This window comes from Tenrec ecaudatus, chromosome 2, assembly GCF_050624435.1.
Source record: "Tenrec ecaudatus isolate mTenEca1 chromosome 2, mTenEca1.hap1, whole genome shotgun sequence".
In the NCBI taxonomy this organism is placed as follows: Eukaryota; Metazoa; Chordata; class Mammalia; order Afrosoricida; family Tenrecidae; genus Tenrec; species Tenrec ecaudatus.
This window is the reverse complement of record NC_134531.1, coordinates 218,822,315-218,841,107: the sequence shown is the minus strand read 5'-3', so window position 1 is coordinate 218,841,107 and position 18,793 is coordinate 218,822,315. Positions and strand designations below refer to the sequence as shown.

The 18,793-nt window shown below is 48.1% G+C and overlaps 1 protein-coding gene across 2 annotated transcripts in view; it reads left to right on the top strand.

Moving 5' to 3' along the window:
- The window catches only part of DOP1B (DOP1 leucine zipper like protein B), a 168,869-nt gene that overhangs the window by 125,596 nt on the left and 24,480 nt on the right, over positions 1-18,793 (top strand). For both annotated transcript variants that reach the window (XM_075542318.1, XM_075542317.1), the window contains exons 22-27: positions 1,434-1,556; positions 7,164-7,298; positions 11,728-11,783; positions 13,766-13,870; positions 13,967-14,033; positions 18,017-18,161. In XM_075542318.1, coding sequence (XP_075398433.1) covers positions 1,434-1,556; positions 7,164-7,298; positions 11,728-11,783; positions 13,766-13,870; positions 13,967-14,033; positions 18,017-18,161 — 631 coding nt within the window. The remainder of the gene's footprint in view (positions 1-1,433; positions 1,557-7,163; positions 7,299-11,727; positions 11,784-13,765; positions 13,871-13,966; positions 14,034-18,016; positions 18,162-18,793) is intronic.

Below are 18,793 nucleotides of genomic sequence, written 5' to 3'. Positions count from 1 at the left end.
AGTGAATGATGTAAGATATGAAAATAATGATAATTTCTAAATTATCAAGAGTTCATGGGGGGATGGGGGGTGGAAATGAACTGATACCAAGGACTCAACTAGAAAATATATTTTAAATGATGATGGCAATATTATGTACAAGAGTACTTGACAGGATGGATGGATGGATGGAATGTGATAAGAGCTGTAAGAGCCCCCAATAAAATGATAAAATAAAAAGAGTTGCAGTGTTGGGAACCCAGCCCATGGGGGCAGTTCTGCCCCGTCCTGTAGGGTTGCTATGAGTCCAAACGACTCAAGGGCAGTGCGTTCGGTCTTCTTGTTCATGGTGATAATGGCATTACGCAACGGCTGATGTTTCTGGAGCATTTTGCCCAAGTTGCCTTTTTGGAAAAGTCCACACAGGTAGAACAACTGAAACCCCCTGTTGTTCTGCCAAGGTTGGCAGCTGGCACACAGCCATGCTGATTGCTTTGTTCTTCAAGCTGGTTGGCACCTGGCACAAACAGGCACTGAGTTTTAAGTCCATAGGTAACAGATTGAAGAATGGCATTGGTGAGTTGGTTCTCTCTTCCTGGAAATGTTAAACTGTGTTTCCAGTGGACCCAGCCTTAGGCTGCGGGGTGTCGGGGTGGAAATCAAGCCAACTCAGCTGCTCAGACCCCTTCTCTATGCCCCCCTGCAAGACTACCCTGGGAGAAAGCATGCTGCTCAGGGCCATCCTCACTGACTGCCAGCACTCCTCTCTCCCTGCCCAGTGAAGCTGCCCAGCTCTCCACTCTGAGGCTCTCTGTACCTTCCCTGGGGTGTCAAGGCTCAGAGTTGCTCACGCCTCTTCCTGTGCGGGGGCCCACTCGCACATGTTGGGAACACCAAGACAGTGTGGTCCCTGCACCCAAGACTCACGGCTACCCTGTGTGTATAGATCTGTGCCCCATATGTAGACTTTTCTCGGCCGTAATCTGAACGGAAGCATATCACTAGGCCTTCCTTCCATAACCCCATTGGGTAGGTTAAGCCCAACAACCTTTGAGTTAGTTGCTGTTAGTTGCCATCAAATCGGTTCCAGTTCATGGTGACCACTCCTGGGCTCCTAGCGGAAAGGTTGGCAGTGCAAACTCCTCCCCACAGAGGCACCTCGGAGGAGAGGCCTGGTGGCGTGCTTCGGAAAGGTCACAGCTTAGGAAACAAAACCTTAGCGAGCAGCCCTGCTCTGCATGAGTTGAGGTTAAAGGTCAAACCATTTGCACCATCCAGGCACCTGGGAGTCTGTTGAAGCTCCAAAGGCAAGCCCACCACCACCGAGTCGATTCTGACCCACAGTGACGCGCTCGCATGGAGGAGGACTGCCCCTGTGGGTTTAGGAAGCGGTGACTGTCATGTTGATAGGCCTGGTGGTACAACAACCTCTCTCTTTCCCGTTGGTTTTCTAGACCATAAGACAAAAGATTTTAGACTTCCTGAATCCCCTGGCTGCCCACCTTGGGGTTCAGCTCATAGCAGCCGTCGCAGCAGTGTGGAGCAGGAAGAAAGTGAAACGCCACAGCAAGATGAAGGTAAGGCTCGAGCATCAGCGCCCCGGGCACGCTTCCCCCGACAAGGAGCTACCAAAGGGCCCGCGGACTCAAAGCTGGGGGCAAAGCCAGCTAGGAGGCTATTAAAACCTTGGGTTGAGAGCATGGCGGGAACGGAACCCACCCCTGGCCTGTGAAAGAGCAAATGCAGCTTGTATTGAGTCTTCCCACGCCATACCTAATACTGCACATACAGGAGTGTATCTATAGCCCATGTATTTTAAAGACTGAAAGTGTCCTCTATGGTATTAGAAGGCTAATTAGAATGGACTAGACACTCTCATGGACTGGATGTGGCGGGGAAAGAGACACTTTGTTTAAATGTCTTTCTGCACCTATCCATGAGCCCGCAGAGAGCAGGAGCCCCATCCCATTTCTGTTTGTGTTGGCCCCAGTACCACTTACCACAGGGCTGACGGAGTCATGGCGTGTGTGGCAGAGTGGAGCTGTGACCCACAGGGCTTTCGGTGGCTGGCTTGTCCTCCGGGTGCCTCTGGGTTGGCCTGGACCTTCAACCTTCCTATTAGCAGCTTAGGATGCTAATAATCACTTGCACCAGCCTGGGGTGCTTAGGAGGGAGGGAGGAAGGGAGGGAGGGAGGGAGATGCATGTGTTTTAGAAGGAGGGCCATTTGCCAGTGATGTCTTAGCTGCCACTCTCCACTCCTCTTCCTCATCCTTCTTAGTGGCCTTGCTCTGTGAGACCACGAGTCCTCTAACCATCATCGCAGCTTCAGCCACCCTAGAAACAGGCAAAGAGCCCACCCACAGACCTACCACCCACCTTCAGAATTGGTTCGCTGTCAGACTGTGGTGGTCCCTTTGTGCCCGCCCCTGCCTGTAGCACTGTTTTTTAGGGGTGGTTTTTTTTAATATTTATACAAACAATATTTCCCCATTAGCCTAAAGTAAATAAGTATTATCATCTTCCTACGCCCAAAGCTAACTTCACTTGGCCTTTTATTCACCTGGATGTTTGACTTACACATTTCTTACCTAAGTCCAGTCCTCATCTCTAGACTCCATTCCCCTTCCTCCCTTCCTCCCTCTGAGAGGACTCTCTCCCCTGTGGGACACTCTCCAGAGTCCTGTGGCTTGGGGTGAGAGTTGGTCCCCGGGCCACCCTGCAGAGGATCTGTGAGGACCTTCCTTGGTGATAAACCTAGTGCCAGCCAGGTCTAGCCTCCTGGTACAGAGGCCTAGAATCAGCAGGGTGCCTCCCCTATGGAGACATTCCTAGCAAGGCCACTGTGTGTGTTAGCGTGATTTCTGTTTGCCTCACTGACTTGGTACTTTTGGGTCTGTCTCTGACTCTGAGTTACTTTCTTCAAGTCAAGCATAATCTGATTCCAAAGTACTTTCTAATTCAGGCATACCAGCTGTCACAGATTGACTTCTGTTAGAAAATATGTGGCAATTGGGCTGGACCATAATGTTGACGCTTGACAATTATGTATTGAAGTAAAGGGATTACGGTGGGATGCAGCACCCTTACTGGTGCCATGAACAAGAAGTTTCCTTGGGATGTGACCTCGCGCCATTTGCCTTATAAGAAATCCGAGGAGAGAGAAGCGAGCAAAGAAAGGAACCTCAGGACCACTAAGAAAGAAGAGCCATGGGCAGAGCGTGGGTCCTTTGGACCCGGAGTCCCTGTGCTGAGAAGTGATATCAAAACACATAGATCTCCAAGAGACTGGGCCCACAGATGCTGAAAAGAGAAAGGGCCTTCCTGCCAAGACAACCGAGAGAGAAAGCCTTCCAGAGAGCTGGCCCTCTGATTGACGGGATAAATGTGTTTGTTACAACCATCCACTTGTGGTATTTCTGGTAGTACACTAACTGAAACACCAGTGTTGCTCCCTATCACCAACTGTGATGTACGTCAAATACTTCCTTAGGCTAGGTTTGCAACAAAAGAAAACCAACAAAGCTCATATATATGAGGGGGTTCCCCCCCCAAAAAAATGGAATTGTGCTGGGTGGAGCAGAGCTTTTGTCAGTACACATTTTTCTCCCTCTAGGCGAGCACCCAGCAACCTGCTCTGAGTTAGTGCACCCAGTAGCATCGCCTGGGAAGGTTCTCTCTGGTCACAGTGAATGTTTTCATATAAGTATGTTCACTCAAATCTCTTTTTTTGTGATGGCCGATTTAAGAGAACAGTGTGTCCCTGTGAAATTGTGTTCCTGCTCGGGAAAAATGCCTCAGAATCTGTTGTGATGTTGAACACAGCTTACAAGGACAATGCTATGGGAGAAACACAAGCATACGAGTGGCTTTCTTGTTTCAAAAAAGTGAAGTGTTTATCGATGACAAACCTCATTCTGGAAGTCTATAATTTCCTGAAGGGACAAAAATGTCAACTCATAGTGCATATGGAGTTCATTCCACCAGGTCAGACTGTTAATCAAGCTTTCTATTTAGAGGTTCTGAAAAGATTGTGTAATAGTATGTAATCAAAAAGACCTGACTTGTGGCAGACGGGGAACTGGTTTGGCACCTGGACAACATACCTGCTCACAGCCATCTCAGCATGGCAGATTTTGGCTAAAATCAGCATGCCTCTTCTGTTCCATGCACCTTACTCACCTGACATCACTCAGTGGGGCTTCTTTTTGTTTCTGCAAATGAAGAGGGACATGAAAAGTCAGATATTTGACCAGAGGTGAAGAAAAAAATGAGGGAGGGCTGTCAGCCACCCAAACAGATAAGTTTGAAAAATGTTTCCAAGAATAGAATCACAGATTTGACACATGTATTAAGTTTAATGGAGAGTACTTTGAATATGATAAGGTTGTTTTGTTCCTCCCCCACCAGAAGAATGCATTTCAGAGGATAGCACTGGAGCGTCAGCTTGGGGAGAGGGGCACGTCGGATTAGAGCACATGGGAGAAAGGAAAGGGATGGAGAGGAAGAGGAGGACATCCTGCCCTACCAATCCCTGAGGACAGTATTCCTGCGTGGAGCAGACAGTGCACAGAGAGGACCATAGGGACGGCCCCACCACAAGAACAGCGTCCCTCAATACACCATAGCCCTTGCGATAGTTAATTTAACGGTTCATTTCTTGTATTATATATCTATCTTTATAAATATATTTATATATAATTACTAGCAATCAGGTTTGTCTCTCTAGAGAACCCTGTCCAACACAGCCCTATAGGGACAACACTGGAGACATAGTGGGGAAACTGTGCCCAATCTGACCCCATCACACTGGGGCAAAACACTAAGGGTGTGCAACAGAGCAGCAAGGGGAGCAAAGAGATGAAATCCCCAGGGAATACCAAAAATAGACTTTGGAGATAGCATGTGGAACCCCATCAGACCAACTGGAAAACACTCGTAAAGGCCAACAAACAGACCTTGAACTATTTATAGGCTTTTCCATTTTTGTCAGTGGCTTTGTTTTTGTTGTTTTGTTTGGAGTTTTTGTTTTGTTGGTTTTGACTTTTGTTGTTTTGTTTGGCTTTGCCTGGTTTTTGTGATTGTTAATGTGTCTGCATGTCTATCTAGATAAGATAGACTGGACAAACAATTTGGAGATGAAAATAATGGGACCAATGGTTCTAAGGGGATACAGGAGAAGGGGAGGTGGGAGAAAGGAAGGGGGGGCGGGGACCAACCCAGGGACAAGGGAACAAGTGAACTAAAATCAGTGGAGAGAAGGGCGTAGGATGCCTAGTGGGGCTTAATCAAGGGCAATGTAGCAGCAAGGGATTACTAAACCTGAATGAAGACTGAGCATGATGGTAGAACAAGAGGAAAGTAAAAGGAAATAGAGGAAAGAACCAGGAGGCAAAGGACATTTATAGAGGTCTAAATATAGGCATGTACATATGTAAATATATTTATATATAATGAGAGAGGACTAGAACTAAGTACTCATATCTGTACGTTAAGAATTAAAGTTGCAGATGGACATTGGGCCTCAACTGAAGTACTCCCTCAACACAAGAACACTTTGTTCTAATAATCTGGCATTCTGTGATGCTCACCTTCCCAACGAGATCACTGAAGACAAAATGGGTGCATAAGCAAATGTGGTGAAGAAAGCTGATGGTACCTGGCTATCCAAAGATACTGCTTCGGGTATCTTAAAGGCTTCAAGATAAACAAGTAGCCATCGAGCTGAGAAGCAACAAAGCCCACATGGAAAAGAAGCACACCAGCCTGTGTGATCATGAGGTGTCGATGGGATCATGTCTCAGGCATCTAAGACCCAGAACAAAATCACACCCAATGTGAATGGTGGGGGGTGGGGCATGGAGTGGAGACCCAAAGTCCATCTGTAGACAATTGACAGCCCCTCACAGAGAGGTCACAGGGAAGAGACGAGCCAGTCAGGGTGCAGTATAGCACCGATGAAACTCACAGCATTCTAGTTCTTTAATGTTTCCAATCCCTCCTCCCACTATCATGATCTCAGTTCTACCTTACAAATCAGATTAGACCAGAACATGCACACTGCTACAGATAAAAGTCCCGCAACACAGGGCATCAAGGATAGATAAACCCCTCAGGGACAACAAGGAGAGTGGAGATACCAGGAGGATTAGGGGAGGGTGGGGGGAGAAAGGGGAAATTGATCACAAGGATCAACCCATAAGCCCCTCCTAGGGTGATGAACAATGGAAAAGTGGGAGAGGGGCGACAGGATGATATATGATGTGAAAATAATAATCTATAACCTATCAAGGTTTCGTGAGGGAGGGGGAAGAAATGGGGAACTGATATCAGGGGCTCAAGTGGGAAGAGAATGCTTTGAAAATGATGATGGCAGCGTATGTGCAAATGTGATTGACACAATGGATGAATGTATAGATTGTGATAAGAGATGTAAGAGGCCCCAATAACAGTATTTAATAATAAAAAAGTAATTGTTTTGTTAAAACAACTTAAATGGATAGCTTTGAAAAAAGATAATTCCACTCTTTTTTGGGGGGTACCCCTCGAGTATGTATATAGAGAAAGAGAAAGAAAAAGAGAGAAAATCTGTTGTATCAAGGAAATGGCTAATGAGAATGTCCCCTGTCAGACTGGAGGCTTCTGGATCTGACTAACCCCAGGCCAGCAGCTCAGGTGGCTGCTGACTTAGAGGCTACCCAGGCTAATGAATCCCAGGATTGGCAGGCAGTCCACAGCTGGCTCAAATCCACGCAACCAGAGGTCACATGATGACAAACAGATGCAGGATGTAGATCCAACAACAAAACAAAGAACTGTTTCAGAACATCCCAATGTCGGAAGATGGCCACGCCCTTTTCAGGTGATTGGGTGCTCACAGCAGATCTCATTGTTTACATTGTATCCATTCTCATCCTGGGGGTTGAATGCATTGTAACTGCCAGACCACAGAGCATCATAATCTGGCCCAGTTGCCCACAATCTTAACTATCACAGTTACTGATTACTGGAACAAAAAAATTAGCCAACTCTCTTTTCCTACCAATGGAATCCTTTACCCAATTCAATGGGAAAGCTCTATCCCAAAGATGGAAACAGACTTCTTTCTCCAGGACAACTCTACCAGGGTATTTTTAGTTCCCGTCTACAGGTTTACGGTGTGGTCTTGTTGTTTTCTCTTGGCAGATCGTCCCTGTGGCCAGCGCCTCCCAGCTCACCCTGGTGGACTTGGTTTGTGCACTCAGCACTCTGAAGACTGACACGGTGTTGCTCCTGGTGAAGGAAGTGGTCAAGAAGCCGCCACAGATTAAAGGGGACGAGGTAATGGGCTTTGTGAAGCCAGCAACCTGGGATTAGCACCTTGCCAGGGGCAGGGTGGGCTTTTCCCCTGACTGCTCCTTAGCTATGGCTTTACTGGACACGTGGCAGGTACCTAGAGCAGCTAGGGACACGAAACGCCACTGGCCCAGCCACTAGGAGGAGCCCTGGTGGTTACGCATTGAGCTGCTTAACAGCAAGGTCAGCAGTCCGAAACCACCACCCGCTCCTCGAGAGAAAGATGGGCTTTCTGCTCCCATCAAGAGTAACAGTCTCGGAAACGCAGCGGGAGCAGGTCTGCCCTGTCCTATAGGGTCTCTGTGAGTCAGAGTCTGTTTGGCGGCAGTAAGTAGGACAACTGAGATAGCATGGTGCTGCAAGCAGAGGGTGGTATTCGGGTATTAAGATGCTCTGGGGAGCTCGTGCGCCTGCTGTGCTTTGGTGCTCCTGTTTGAAGGTAGGAACTACTTGAAGTGAGGATGGCTGCCATCCTCATATCACTGTAGCGCAGCCCATCATCCAGTGCCAGGGTTCTGATCCAGGACCCGCCAGTAACAGTTATCAGTAAATTGATTTCAATTCATGACAACCCAGCTGTGTCAGAGTAGAACTGTGTTCCGGGAGGTTTTCATTGGCTGCACTTTGGGAAGTGAATCGCCAGGCCATCCTTCTGAGGCACCTCAGGGTGGACATGGGCTGGCAGGCCTTCAGTTAGCAGTCGAGCGTGTCAGCCATGTGCACCACGCAGGGACTCCCTCGTCAAGGACCTACTGTGTGCCAAATGTAATCAAGTCTTCAGAGAGAGGATCTGGCACGTATCCTCCAGGAACTGGCAGCCTAAAGGGGCCCGACGTAGACACGGTGCATAATTCTGACCCAAGTGAAACCCAGAGAGCACAGGACGTAGCAGCTGCTAGAGGCTCTGAAGAGGAGAGTTCATCTGGCTACAGCCAGTGCGGAATACTTCCACGGGAAGGTCCATCTGATGACCAGGAAGCACCTCATGGTCTCCTGCCTGGTTCCTGCAGTTCGAGGAGTCCAGGTCCCACAGGGACCCCTTACTTGTAGATAGTCCATTTGACCCCGGCTCGGTGTGTGGATCCCTGGTGAGGTTTGGTTTGATTGTCTTGTTTTCGGTCCAAGCAAAGCTTTTCACCTGAAGTGTGGGCACTGCCTTGCTCCTAATTAACATGATAGAAACCAGGGCTCTATGGCCACCTTGAAGTAATTGCCTGCCAACAAATCATTTTAAATTGAACCCTACTTTAAAACGAAGACTGAGCCCCTCACATGAAAATGAGTGGAATGGGAAAGGCCTTTCTCCTATTGTCCTCGGCTTCCTCGTGCCCCACAGAGAGCTCACTCTCATCAAGGTTTGTGTTGGGCTGCGCCCCTCAGTGCCCTCATTGTCCGACAGAGTGCGCGTGTTCGCTTGGGGTCTCCAAGCCGCACTGTGGTACGTGCGCATTATTTCAGACTTTCATGGAGCTATTGCACACGGACTAGCATACAGTGCAGTGAACATACATTTTAGAGGCCCTGGGGAGCCAGAACTAGGCATGGGCCTCCCTTTACCACGAGCCCGCCTCCTTGCTCAGTGTGGCGGCCTGGAAGCAAACTTGCAGTGGCTCCAGGGTAGGCCTGTGTGGAGAAATGCATTTCTGGCTGTTACGTCATCAAGTTAAGTCAGGAAGGGCAGCAAAAGCGAACCCTTGGGTTTTGAAGATGTCTTTTTTCAGACACAGATTTTTTTTTTCACCCTGGAGTGGGGCGCCTGACCCCAGAACATCTTTTGAGATTTTCATAGCTGAGATGACTGCTCTGATGTGGGATCTTCCCATTCGGTAGCTCAACTGCTGCTCCTCTTTCCTGGAAGGCTCCCTGGCACACGACCCTGTGGAGTGCTAACGCGGAGACCACCACAGCTGGCGGTCCTGTTGGCTGCGGACTTCTCACCGTCACGTGGGCTGCAGAGCATCTTGAAAATGGAGCATGTGCACCGCGCGGTGCCCAGTGCCGTCAAGTTACCTCTGACGTAGGCCCTTCCTGTGTGTCAGAAGAGAGCTGTGCTTCGTAGGATTTTTCCAGAAGTAGATCCCCATGCCTTTCTTCGGCGGCACCTCTGGGTGGATTTAAACCAGCAGTCTTTCAACTAACTGCCAACCACATTAACCATTCTCCCAACCCAGGAACTCCTGCCTCGCATGGCTTAAAAACAACAAAAGCCAAGATCACTGCCATCAGGTCAATTCCAACTCGTAGCAACCCTCTGTGACCGAGTCGAACTGTCGCTGTGGGTTTCTGAGGCTGCAAGTCTTTACAGGGACAGATGGCCTCATCTTTCTGCTTTGGAGGGATGGGGGTTTTGCATTGCTGAGCTCACTACACCACCGGGGCTCCTACATGCCGTGTGCCAGGAAAGTCCTGAACAGGGAAATAGTATCTTCCCTCCATCGGCTTGTATTCCAGTTGGGACTGGCAGATATGCCACCCCCAAAATTAGCACTGGGAGAGCAAGTGTTTGGAACCGGTTCAGTGTTAAAGGAATTGAATGTAAATGGACTCTAGCGAGCTTGCATGATCAGACCTGCCTCCCTGGCCTCCCGCCCGGGGCCGCAGCCCCAAGTTCCCTCACTCATGGATTCATATAGGGACGTCGCTGAGCTCCCTGGGCACGGAGCCAGGGCCTCATCCTCGGTGGATTTGCGTTTATGACAAGTAAGAAACTGACCCTTCATACCAGTAGTTAGTCCCTTGTGGTAGACCACTGTCAGGGTAACCCTAACTCTCCTTGAGGCCACGCTCAGTAGGGGAGACACTCACTACCCAGTTACCCCATTCCCATGACCAGGTGGGAATCAACTGTCGTGAGCTCTGGAGATGGAATGACAGCGCTTTGCTCCTAGCCAGTCTTAATATAGAATCTCTACTGAAACCTGTCCAGTTGCATAGCAACACGCAGATCTCCCCTGACAGATGGGTGGTGTCCGTGCATGAGGTGCATTGGCCAGGAATTGAACTCTTGTCTGTTGCATGGAAGCTGACAAGTCAGCCCCTGCTCCCCCAAAGTCAGGAATGACTTCACTGCTCTGGAAGCACTGGTGACCTCCTCCTGAAGGCAGCTTTTCTAAACTGGCAGGACAGGCACTGGCAGGTCCTGTTGCGTCATGCTATATGAATTTCTGCAAGTAGCTACTTATGATCATCTCCCGTGCTAAAAAGAACACTGGTCTGGCTGACTCATTTTTTGGTGGTCTTCCAATATTTTGGGGTTTAGTCTAATTTATTAGCTTACTTTCTGTAATTTCTACAGATAGCTTCCTACCAGCAAGGAGAAGGGGGGATAAACTATGTTTTAGAACCAGTTTCTGTGTAGTCCAATCAGGATTTAGGGGAGTCGTCTGGGCCAGGTGTAAGGGAGTTCCCTGCATTAAGAATTCAACTCACATCCGGCTAGACCAGAGGATATACACTGGTACAGATCAGAGCTGGAAACACAGAGAATCCAGGCCAGATAAACCCCTCAGGACCAATAATGAGAGTAGAGCTACCAGGAGGGGAAGAGGAAGGTGGGGGAAGAAAGGGGGAACCAGTCACAATGATCTACATATAATTCCCCTCCCTGGGGGATGAACAACAGAAAAGTGGGTGAAGGGAGACATAAGACATGACAAAATAATAATAATTTATAAATTATCAAGGGTTTGTGAAGGAGGGAGGGGAGGGAGAGGAAAAAATGAGCTGATACCAAGGGTTCAAGTACAAAGAAAATGTTTTGAGGATGATGATGGCAACAGATGTACAAAATGTGCTTGACACAATGGATGGATGGATGGATGGATTGTGATGAGTTGTATGAGCCCCCAGTAAAATGATTTTTAAAAAAATTCAACTCACTGCCATCAACCCTATGGGACAGGGTAAAACTGCCCCTGTGGGTTTCTAAGACTATGAATCTTTAAGGGAATGTTAAACCTCATTTTTCTCCTGCAGAGAGGCTAGTGGTTTTGAACTGCTGGCCTTGCAGTTAGCAACCCCATACAAAACCCACTATGCCACCAGGGCTCCTTAGAATGAGACATTTGTGTTGTCTCGTGCCTGTAGGGAGTCACGTGCTTCACAAAGGTCAACATTGCCCCCCAAACTTTTGGTTCAGTAGTATTTCGGAGTTCTCCCCAAGTGCACTGTGGTAGGCTGGAATGGAAAGTAGACAGAACAGGAAATCACAGTAGATGTCTTTAAAGAGAAGTGCTTGCTAAGGATTTGGGGCCTCGTAGGACACGTTCGTGTTGTTGTACTTGTGGGAGATTTGGGCTGCAAGCGTCTTTGGCTCCAGATCTTGACTCTTTAAGGTCGATTATCTCTGGTTTGTTTTGCATCTGAACTGCCTCTGAGCCTTTTTCCTACAGACGTGGCTTTGCTTCCCTTTCAGAAATCGCCCCTCGTGGACATTCCTGTGCTGCAGTTTAGCTACGCGTTCATCCAAAGGTAATAGCCTCTCCTGAGAAGCGTTAGGGGAATACAGGCACGGCGGCGGTGACCCTACCTAGGAACAGGCTTAACTTCTTGGCGACTGGGGAGCGTTCGTCCAGAAAATGCGCAAGTGACGCTGTAGGTTCCTCCAGAGGCCTGGGAATGAACGAATCCTTCCTTCTCTGCCGATCTAACCGGACATTAAAAATCCGTGTGAATTTGTGGAGCACTTTATTTATGTAGCAACACATGCCTGAAAGACCGTTAAGCTTTCAAAAGAATCAGCTCCAAGTTAATCGATGTCCAGAAAACACTTAAGTAGGAAGGCAGTAGAGGCCTCTTTGATCCGAGGGTAAGTGGTGATCTTGATGGTGACCTCAGTGACTTCACAGGCTTAATGCTGGGCGGCCCGGCCCCGGCTTTCCTTTGCTGAGCTTAGCCTCTGCTGTAAGCAGCCTCACCTGAAGGAGGCACTGGAAGTGCTCCCTCGGGCTTTCTCCATAGAGGAAAGGACGCTTTCCTTGAGCCTCCTTCAGCAACTACAATGGCAACATCCCAGGTGCATTTTCCAGACTGCCCACGCCACGCCATGCCACGCCATACCATGCCACACCCCCGGCCCACCACCCGCTGTGTGGAACATTCTGTTGCAGGAAATGAGGGTGAGCCTTTGTATTATTAACACGTCAGCGCTACCTAAAGCGGTCTATGGATTCAGGACACCACCAGTCTAAACTCCAGTGGCATTCTTGGCAGAAATGGATGGAAGAGCTACTTCTCCAATGTATATGGAATAGCATGGGGCCTGGAATAACCGAAGTAGTGTGGGCAAGAGAACAAAGTGGGCAGACTCAGCTTCATGCTCTCAAAACTCCTTCCGAAGCCACGGTCATCAAAGCAGTCCAAAACTAGTATAATGATAGATCTATAGACCAACGGGCTAGAATTGAAAATCCAGAAATGAATAAAAGCATACATCAATGGTCATGTGATTTTCAGCAAGGATGCTAAGTCTCTACCATGGGCAGAGGACAGTCTCTCTAATGAATGGTGTGGGGAGACAAAGAAGGATGGGAGTGAAGGGGACATTGGCCACATCTCAAGAAAGCCATGCCCTGTTATCCTTAGGCATGAGCCAGGAGGACCGCAGTAAATGGCCGTCACAATCAGGGACAGTCTTGCTGGTTAACACAGCTGGCGGTCCATAACCGTCCCAAGGCAGCACTTGTGCATACCAAGGTTGCAAGGAAGTGACTTGAGGGTCATCTGTGCAGGTGTCCCTAGACTAGAGTACAATCCGACAAGCTGTCAGCCGTTCACCACAAACATCACTGCTGTGCTTTCCTCTGAAGTTTAAAGATGAGTGAGAGCTAGTAGGTACTGCCCTATTCACTGACAGCATCTGGGTATCACAGCAGCTTCAAGTTAGGTTTTTATCATCATCTTCTTACAGAGAAGGAACTGCCAAGCTCACGCAAGAAGTAGTAAGTTGGGGATCCAAGACTTGACCCTGGGGGCCCCTGGGCTCTGGTGTTCTCACTTGGGCCCCCTGCTTTTTAGCAGCCAGTACAGAATCCCTTTCATTCGCCTGAGAGCTGCTGAGCGGTCAACTTGCTGCTGGGTGACTCCTCACTGCTGTATGGGTGACAGCATGTCACCAACAATGCCAAGGAAGATTAGAACCATGTCGGGCAGAATATCAGCGTTGAGCAGGCTCCAGAGGTCAATGGCAATCATCTCATTTAAGGCTTGTATCTTATAAACAAGGAAGCCAAGAGGACCTGACCTTTCACCACTAGGAGCCCAGGTCTACCCGCCCCCAGTTCTTGCCAGAATACTAGAACTTAGCTTGGGTATATTTTAATACAAAAAATATCCAACATGGCAGTTCCATACACGACCACCACCACCCCCAACTGCTTTTCAATTGTGAAGTGCCTGAATGTTTCAATTTGACACCTTCATGGTTGGGATATTTCTTTGTGTTTTTCAAATAGGCTCCCAGTACCAGCCCTGCAAGAGAACTTCCCTTCCTTGTTGGGAGTATTAAAGGACTCTGTGCAGCTGAATCTCGCTCCACCCGGGTATTTTCTGCTCCTCAGGTACGGTGTCCCAGCATGTACACCGTCATGGTGTTTCTGGGTGGAACACTCTGTGTCTGCAGAATTCTTTATCTGAAGCTGATTGTCTCTCAACAGCATGCTGAATGACTTCGTATCAAGAACTCCCAGCCTGGAAAGCAAGAAGTACCAAAAAGACCTGCAGGTGTGTACACGCAGCAAGTCCAGCAAAGGTTTTCTATTCCAGCAGTGCCGCAGCGTCTCTGGTGGTTAGGCCTGTCTGGTCGATATCCACGCATGACGACTTCATGTATGTACAGTGAAACTGCTCCCCAGGGTTTTCAGGGCTCTGACCTAGTCACACCCCATCAAACCAATGGCAGAAGTGGCTCAAGGGTCACAGGGCAAATTCCAAAAATGAGCAGCAAACTGATGCCAGGGACTTAGAGCAAATGTTTTGAGAATGATGAGGGCAATGAATGTACAAATGTGCTTTACACAATTGATGTCTGTATGGATTGTGATAAGAGTTGGATGAGCCCCCTAATAAAACGGCTGAAAATAAAGAAATGGGCAGCAAAAGCCAGGTTGTTCCGATTTAGCTTTTATTAGAGCACTAACATAACATGCAGAGGTCGACATGAAGATTTGTGTGACAGCAACAAGGCAGACATGGAGTGTTGAGCGCCACCCAGGGAGCGGTCTGCGCACACCAGTGGTAGTGTGAGTGAAGGTATTGAGGGCTTTCCCGAAAGGCTGCGAGCAGGAGACCCAGGGGGAACCTGTGTGATGTCTGCGTTTGGGCTTGTCTTTGGACTAGTGAGTTCCACTCGCCATTCTCCACGGAGTTGGGTGTTGGACGTGTTTTCTCTAGGCTGCAAGTCACTAGGCTCTGTCTGGTTCTTGGGTTCTTCCCCAGAGTCCTTTGCGGGTAGGGAGCTCTCTTGTATTGTTCATGGTCCCCTCAAACCTTTGGCGAACAGATTGCCAGGCCTCTCTTCCCAGTGTCTCTGGGTGGGTTGAGCCACCAGCTGGCCCATCACTTAACCATCTGCCCCCTCCACAAAGGACGTCACCATCGATCAGAAACACTGTGCAGAGTTGACTTTTAAAAGCTGCCTTTGTTCCCAACTCTTCTTCCTTTACTGTCTGTAGATTGTCCGAGGCCTACGGACAAAGTTCTCATGCTCGAGCAGGGTATGTAAGTGGACGTTAAAACGATGGCACCCCTCTCTCCCCACTCACGGGTGTTTGGAGCTTGTTCTTAAATGTCATGGGAATAATCACCCTGTCTCTGTACACAGATTCAATTCTTCAAACCTCTTGTTTCCCCACTCCCATAAAAACAATGCAAAGAAAAAATGGTAAACAATGAAAAGTGAAAGGAAAAATCACTCACAGGAAAAGAAAAACTCCTTCTTGCCATAGAACACCAGTTCATAAAAGTAGGAGCACAGAAGACGAAAGATCACCATTATATTGCAGTATTTATAGCCGTGGCTTACAGGAACTGAAAGCTTGTGAAGTAGCCTGGAATGGAATGTAGGGAAGCCTGACATGCTTAATGGGGAACAGGATAAGTACATGGTCTGAAAGGGTCGCCTCGCAAATCATAGTGGGTTTTCCTTTTTTGCAAATAACTTGTCCGTTACATACTTTTTCTCACACCCACACCAAACACCACCCCCCCTTTGTGTGTGTGTGTGTGTGTGTGTGTGTGTGTGTGTGCGTGCGCGCGCCTCATGAACATACTATGCCTAGTTTGGTTTGTTTTTGCTTGAATGTTGCTCACATCCATTGACGTGAATTCAACTTTGAAATAAGTAGACCTGACATACCTAATGGTTTCACTTTAGACGTGTAGCTATGTTTTCCCATTATACTGTTGATGAATGTATGGTATAGACTGTTTATTTTCCGATTACCAGGGAACAACCAGACATGATCCATGACTTCTTGACCTTATACCTTTATTATACAACTATGATGAGAAGTAAGAAATTTTCAGCCTATTTTTATGCATATAGGAAGGAGATTAAAGACAAGGAACAGAACGAAAGAAAATGAACCGGATGATATAATTTACCTATATTGTGGGTAAATGAAGCCAAAATTCCCTCCTAGAAATGTCACAAGATATGCATAGTATATGTAAGATGTTCTATTCCAGAGCTGTTTGAATTAATTTCATCCTCCCATGCATTAATTGTGGGTGTTTTACTTGGGGTGGGGGTGGGGGGTGAAACACAGCACATATCAAAAGCAGTTGGGCCGAGAGTCCCTCTTCAGACTCACAGAGCCGTAGTCAAGGATGCAGAAGGCAGGTAGATCACAGGCTGGTGGGTGCAAAGTCTTGTGGATCCAATGGAAGCATCACAGGGCTGGCATAGGTCCTGCCATGAAAGTGAAGGCAGAGAGAGGGGAGGTTCCCATGATCTACCTTATGAGAAAGTCATACCCACAAGGAGGCACCATCAGCCTGTGACCTGTTTGACAAGCTAGACTCCACTCCTACACTGTTTTATATTTTCAAGTTGACATGAAATGTTGTAACCACCACACCGCCTTTGAATAGACACTAGCCTGACTAGTAATAGGAGCACCTGCATGGCGTCACCCTAGCATCAGTGCCAGACAGGGCATCACACTTGAATGCCTCTCCCCCAACTGAATAGGTTCACATGGAGGGGCCTTCTACAAAAGCAAGGGCTCTGCTTCGTAAAATGTCCAACATCAGGCCATGAGGCAAAGAAAGGCTGATCCTAGGGAAAGGAACCGCCAGGATTAATATTGGCCAAATGCAGTGTGGTCTGGGTTGGCCTCCCAGCCCGGAAGAAATGGCTCTTAAAGTTATTGCCGGAACCACTGGAAGAACTGCACGTGGACTGTAGATCAGAGCCTGTTGCTTTCTCCATGGCAAATGCCCTCCCTGTGGCGACCGCTGTGTCCTTGCTCTCAGAAAGCACCCTGCAAGCATAAAGAGAGCAGGGGGTGCTGTCTGCACTGTGCGTGCCAATGGGCATCAACATGAGCACGCAGCTAGAGATGACACTGAATGTAGACCACCGGTCAACCTGGCCCCCAAGTAGGGAAGAGTTTTACAGAAGTTCCTGCAAGTTGAGATTATTACCAACAAAACGTTTAAATTGCCCATAATTCTGCTGACCACAGGCACCCACTATGAAGGCGTTTGCTATTCTGCATAAAAGACAACAGGGTTCCCTGGGTGGTCCAGTTACTAATAGTGCACGGGTACGCAGCAAAAGGTCGGCAGTTCAAGTGCTTTGTGGAACTGTAAAATACATGCCAGATTTCCAAATGTTAGTGTGAAAGAAATAAATGTAAAAGCTCACTGTGTTATATTGCTTATCAAGCTCCCTCAGAAATGACCTTGAGTTTGTCTCTGAGTGCCATCAAAAAAGGCCCATTCAAAAGAGGGGCTTCCAAGAGTATCTGCTGGGCACGTTCAGTTCAAGGCAGAAGTAGTTCAGAAAGCTGGGGAGCTTGTCTTTGGGGATTCCAAAGGCTAATCTCAGTAGATTCTCTCCACAGACACGGGATGATCAAAGAGCTTATTTCGAAGGTGTTTTAAGAGAAGTGAAAACTGCATTGGTGGGGAAAATGCCAGCGAAGGAGCCCTGCCCTCCCCCCCATCACCACCACCCAGTGTGCCTGCTCATCCTTTGAGGGCAGCAAGGGCTGTCCTTCCGGAATGTCTTTGGAAAACCTCACCCATCAGCCCGATCTTGCAACGCAGACTTCTTTTGTTCCCCAACTCGAAGAGCATTCTTTAGAGACACACAATTTGAGTCCCCAAGGATGCCCACACTGCCATTTTATGTGGTGTAAATTGGAGCACGCAGAATGCTTTTATCATTTTGGGGTGTGGGTGGGTGGGTGGGTAGAGAACTGGAAGTGGCTAGGCTTAGGAGGAGACTGCAGAGTCAATCAGTAGCTTCAGAGTGTGATATTTTTGTTTGATAGAGGTTTCTATTATTTTGTGGCAATATCTTTCGACTCGCCCTCATATTGGGTTAAATAGAACATTAAAGTTAATCTTACCGGTTTCTTTTTACCTTTTGACATGGCACCTAGAAACCTACCTGTATATGCGTGGCTCGCGTTATATTTCCTCTGGATTCTTGTCGTTAACTAACTTCCTTCCGTCTTTCTCCTGATTACACCCAGGAAGTCACGCAAAAAATCCTAGAAGCAGTGGGGAACATTGCTGGCTCTTCCCTGGAACAAACTAGCTGGCTCAGCAGAAATCTGGAGGTCAAGGCCCAGCCTCAGATCGCCCTGGAAGAATCTGATGCTGAGGAAGATGTGTGTGGTAGGTGTGCCAGGCTCAGCCAAGAATGCTAGCCGCCAACTAGTGGGTCTCTTTTTTCCCCTTTGGATTTTAAAAAAAAAAAAAAGGTCTGTTTTTACTTCTTACACTGTAAGTTGTATGTGTCATGAGTATTAAGTCCTTGGATCGAGCAGTCAATTGGCAGTCAATTCCCAACCCAGAGGTTGGTGGTATAAATCCACTCAGGAGCACCCTGGAGGAAAGGCCTGGAGATAAACGTCAGGAAGGTCACAGTCATTGGAGACCCTGTGTGGTTCATTTCTACACTGTGACCTGTGGAGTCCCCATGAGTCAGAATCCATTGTGACGGCAGTAGGTTTTGGATTATACAGGAAAAACCCTGCAAGAGTTAGAGCCAACAGAAGGCAGAAACCTTCCACAGAGAAGGAGCACTCCAAGTATTTCCCACTGAAACGAGTGATAGAAAACGGGTAAGAATGCGCCCAGTCAAAAGCAGAAAACTTTCAAGGTCCCCAAAAACCAAGACAGTGCCATTGAGTTCCAGCGATGACAGGTTCCAAGCAGCAGCCCTTAGAATTGCGTGGCTGGCCATCCTGAGGGGCATGAGGCTGCCAGGTAAAGCCTTCCCAAGGTCATGCCGACGAACTTGGTGC